Source organism: Myripristis murdjan, chromosome 15, assembly GCF_902150065.1.
Source record: "Myripristis murdjan chromosome 15, fMyrMur1.1, whole genome shotgun sequence".
In the NCBI taxonomy this organism is placed as follows: Eukaryota; Metazoa; Chordata; class Actinopteri; order Holocentriformes; family Holocentridae; genus Myripristis; species Myripristis murdjan.
The window spans coordinates 32,693,362-32,698,361 of NC_043994.1; the positions used below are offsets into that span (position 1 = coordinate 32,693,362).

General features: G+C 45.8%; 1 protein-coding gene across 2 annotated transcripts in view; it reads left to right on the forward strand.

Moving 5' to 3' along the window:
• Window positions 1-5,000, forward strand: part of cul9 (cullin 9) — a 45,210-nt gene that overhangs the window by 32,105 nt on the left and 8,105 nt on the right. The window contains exons 31-36 of one of the 2 annotated variants that reach the window (XM_030071209.1): window positions 464-666; window positions 1,257-1,504; window positions 3,210-3,327; window positions 3,773-4,021; window positions 4,257-4,397; window positions 4,522-4,686. In XM_030071209.1, coding sequence (XP_029927069.1) covers window positions 464-666; window positions 1,257-1,504; window positions 3,210-3,327; window positions 3,773-4,021; window positions 4,257-4,397; window positions 4,522-4,686 — 1,124 coding nt within the window. The remainder of the gene's footprint in view (window positions 1-463; window positions 667-1,256; window positions 1,505-3,209; window positions 3,328-3,772; window positions 4,022-4,256; window positions 4,398-4,521; window positions 4,687-5,000) is intronic. The other variant, XM_030071210.1, reaches the window with a different exon arrangement.

A 5,000-nucleotide genomic window follows, 5' to 3' on the forward strand; every position in this document is an offset into this window, starting at 1 on the left:
TTTAAATGTCTGTTCTGGCATTTATTCCTTATATTCCTTATTAGCGCATATCAAATCAGATAATGTGTGATATGCATGTGTAAACAGAATAATTCAAAGAACTTGTAACTGACTTTTTTTCTTGTCTTTGTGTGTGTAATAATCATGTGAATTTTTATAGTGATATCTGACAGTAAAATGTTGACCCCCTTTCCCCTGTGTGTTAAAAACAGTGTTTTTTGGTAATATGTGGTCATAAATAGGTGATTTCCACCAATGGGATTCCTCAGGACTTTTTCCCCCTCACTCAGGACAAACTGAGGATACAGAATCAGTTGAGTCTGCTTCTCCTGCAGTTTGTCCGAGGTTGACCCCAATATTGGCCTAAAATTACTGGACTACTTATTACTTCTGCCTTCTGTGTGTGTGTGTGTGTGTGTGTGTGTGTGTGTGTGTGTGTGTGTGTGTGTGTGTGTGTGTGCAGGCGTGCTCAGGCTGAGCCAGCAGGCGGTACGCGGGGCGGAGAGCAGCCCCGCCTCCTGCTTCCTGCTGCCCAGACAGACGTACCTGAACGTGGACGAGGACGCGGCGCACACGCTGGAGAGGAAGAGGAACTACATCTACTGCCTGATCGTCCACATCATGAAGGAGGAGAAGGAGATGCACATCGACAACCTCGTCTTCAAGGTGCCGGCACGCGGCGCTCGCCCCCAAAAACTGAAAATAAAATAAAAGACCTGAAGATTAGCAAAAAATAAAATAGTTTTTCCAGCAAAATAAATTTAAATATATAATCATAATAATTATAAAAATTTCTAAACATTTTTGCCTTTTTTATAATTTTCTCATTGGTAATTTGGTCATTTTCTAACTTTAACTTTCAGTACTTTTGCAGTTTTTCAGTCCTTTCAGGTCGCCGGCCTGTTTGCTTTCTTCACTGCATCGACATCGGAGCTGCAATCCACATTAATCTGAAAAATCTGAAAAAGATTTCCCCTCGGGGATCAATGAAGGATTTCTGATTCTGATTCTGAAAAAGTTTTCCATCCACATTAACTTTTTCACAGAGTTTTTGAAAAACGGCAGTTTTTTCATGACATTTTCTTGCACATTTTCTTGCTAAGTTGCTCATTTCCTGTTTTCCCGTGTTTGGGTTGAGTGCTCGTGTTTGAAGGCTTCTGAAAGGCGTTTAAACTCGAGCTCTGGCGTCGCTGTGGGTTTGAAGGGTTAATGAGCTGTGGCCGGCCGTGACCCGCTGTGTGTTTGGCGTCCCGCAGGTCCTGGACTCGTGTCAGAAGCAGGAGGCGTCGCGCTCGCCGGGCTCGGTGCGGTTCAGCTGCAGCACGGGCGACGTGCTCTCCTGCATCATGCACGTCATCAGTAAGGGCTACGTGCGCCGCAACGACGAGAACCCGCACATCGTGGAGTTCCTGCCCGAGGACCCGTCCACGCCGCAGAAGGGCCAGGCGCAGTTCTGCTTCAGCCGCACCGAACTCCGCAAGGACGACGGCAGCGAGCGTGTCAGGTGGGACTGCCGCCTCTGACCTCTGACCCCTGACCCATGACCCCTGACCCGTGCCCGCTGCCGCGCCTGAGGAGGATTGGCCTGTCGACCTCTGAGGTCCAAAGTGCTCAGTTAGTGAGGGGGAGGTCACCTGGTTTTACCTGAGAGCTCTCTGTGGCCCAGCAACAAGAAACGAATAAGCAAATGACCTGAAATTAAGCAACCAATGAAAAGGCCGGAAAAAGAAGACCTGCAAATTAGAAAATATTTAGGAAAAAAACTGAAAATATTTCTTCAATTCAGTGATGTAATAAAAATGGCTCTCTAGACATTCCCTCCATTTTAGGAATTTCTGAGGATTCTCTCTCTGGTCTTTTCTGTAGTTTCAGGTCGTTTTCCTCCCTCTGGGCTTTCAAAGAAATCAGGCCCGTCTGCTCGGCTTTCAAAGCCTTAAATTCAAAATGTAACAACTCAAAGGATTAAAAGTTAGAAAACTTCCAATGAGCATGTGTCCTCATCTTCATCTTCATCTTCATCATGTTGCTGTGTTTTGGTTTGTTCACTTTGACCTCGACGCCTCGCGCTTCACTTCTGCTGTTTTAGTTTTTCCTCTCACGGTTCAGACGATTAAGGTCCTCAGTGTTTCTGCAACACTCAGATGATTCAGCTCAAACAGCCACAAAATGCCAATGTTTCATTTTCCAAACGAAAATAAAGAGGAGTTTGAATATTGATCCCTACTTGTTGCTTTTTGTATTCTCTTTATTTATTCTTTTATTTTTTATTAGCAGTTATCTTAATTGTGTTCAGTTGATCATCACTGATTAGTTTTTGAATAATCATAAATGCTGACTTTAAAGCAAACTGCAGTCCCTCTGTTTTAATCTGTTTTAATCTGTGCATAAATTATTCTGACAGTTTGTTTCTCATTAACATAAAAATAAACTGAGTGTTTCAGAAACTGGTGTCGCTTTTTCTAATAGCAGCAATCAGAACCAATTTTTTAATTTGACTCGTTTTTAACATTTATCTTGTGTTTTGACAATAACATGAAACGTGAAAACAAACAAACAAAACAAAAAACAAAACAAAAACATGCAAAACTGCGGAAGGTCAGCTGAGGTGAGGACTGTGTAGACTCAACTGAAAAAGTGCAGAGTTTAGGTGAAAATATATTTTAATCACAGGTTTTGTTGTAGTTTTTTAAGTGTTATTGGCATTTTTTTTTTTTTTTTGCTAATTTTCTGATATACATTTATTTAAATTACTAATGTCCCTACTAATGTTTTCCTGATTTGCTATTCACATTTTCCCCCAGCAGTTTCACTTGGGAAAACGACGATGAGTAAATTTGCGTGAGCCGACCCGGAAATCAGCAAGAAGTTACCAGAAAAATAGCAACAAAATAGATTTATAGATATATACATATTTCTATGAGTAAAATTTTACATGTAGAGGTCAGATAAAGGATGCTGGATCAGAGTGTTTGTGAAAGGCGTCCGCTGAGGCCCCTCACAGGCCCCTGGGGGTCCCCGGGCCCCAGGTTGAAACCCGGTGTGACCTGAATGATCCTCAGTTCAGTTCAGCTTTAACTCTGCATGCACCTGCTCAGTGATTTATTTATTTATTTATTTTACTGTGTGTGTGTGTGTGTGTGTGTGTGTGTGTGTGTGTGTGTGTGTGTGTGTGTGTGTGTGTGTGTGTGTGTGTGTGTGTGTGTGGGCAGCAGTCTGGCGGCTCCGCGGCGGCTGGAGGACGGCGTGCTGGAGGCGGTGCTCTTCTCGATGGGCCGCACGATGACGCAGGAGGAAGTGAGGCAGCTGATGCAGAGGACCGTCCAGCAGGTCTGATCACCGATCAATACGATCAATACACTCGATTTGAATCATAATTAGTGCGACGTTCAGGTTGAAGTGACCGCAGAGAACAGCCGCTCAAAATTAGAATCACGTGAAATTAGAATCTCACATCTCTTTTCCTTAGGTTAGCCCCTATTGTATATTTTAGTTTTTAGTCTTTATAGCCTTTATTGTAAATATTTAGCCTTTATTCTGTTTTATTTAACTTTATTGTATGTTTCTACTGCTGCTGCTGGAACACCAGAATTTCCCTGGTTGGGATCAATAAAGTCTATCTATCTATCTATCTAAGTCCAGGAAGTAAACGTGTATACATCCTCACCTGTACCTGTGTCCAGGTAGACCTGTGTGTCACTGTAACCCATCTGATCAGATTATCAGTGATTATCGATAAGTGGTCATGGTCAGCTGCGCTGTGATTGGCCGTCAGGTGTCGGGGACGCTGAGCCTGGACCTGGACCGGGCGGAGCACCTGCTGGTTCACTGTAAGTGGAACGTGGACCTGCTGGTGCAGCGTTACACCGACGACCCCGACGTGCTCGTCAGCGCCGCCGGCCTCAAGAGCCGCAGCCCGCAGCCGCCCACAGGCCCCGCCCCCACCTGCCCCGTCTGCCTCGCCCCCAGGACCGCCGACACCGAGCCCGCGCCCAGCCTGAGCTGCATGCACTACTGCTGCAGGGTATACGCACACACACACACACACACACACACACACACACACACACACACACACACACACACACACACACAGACTGTTTTACACGGTCGGCTGTAAAATGAGCCGTTCAGGTGAAACAATTAGTTTGATTCCATATAAGTTTGTGTGTATGACATATATATCTGTGTGTGTGTGTGTGTGTGTGTGTGTGTGTGTGTGTGTGTGTGTGTGTGTGTGTGTGTGTGTGTGTGTGCAGTCCTGTTGGCAGGAGTACCTGACGGCGCGGATCGAGCAGAACCTGGTGATGAACTGTAACTGTCCAATCACAGACTGCCGAGCCCAGCCCACGTCACACTTCTTCCTCAGCATCCTGACCGACAAGGACATCATCGCCAAGGTAACCCCTGGGACCCTGGGGCCCCTGGGGGTCCCTGAACCCCACTTTGAGAAGCAGTGTGTTAGTAATGCAGAGTGAGTTGTGTCTGAGCAGTGAACAGGCCGTGTCCTCCCCTGTGCCGCAGTATGAGAACGCCCTGCTGCGCGGCTACGTGGAGAGCTGCTCCAACCTCACCTGGTGCACCAACCCTCAGGGCTGCGACCAGATCCTCTGCAAGGAGAACATGGGCAGCATGGGGACCTGCTCCAAGTGCTGCTGGTCCTCCTGCTTCAGCTGCAACTTCCCCGAGGTCAGAGCCACAGCCGCCCCACACCTTCACCTCACCGCCTCTGACCATACCTCAGGACCAGGACCAGATCAAGTCCCTTTATTCATACAGCTCATTTAAAGACAGGAGTCGACCCAAAGTGCTTCACAAACACGGCAGAAGGGTTTACAGTGCCACACGATGAAAGAGGGACTAGATAAAAGCCAAGATTATGAGAAAAACATTCAGAAAAAAGATAAACAAGGACTAAGATAAGAAAAAAAAGTTAAAGCAAATAAATGAACAAAATCAGTAAAAACTGGATGAAACCATCAGCAGATAAAAACTCAGTAGGA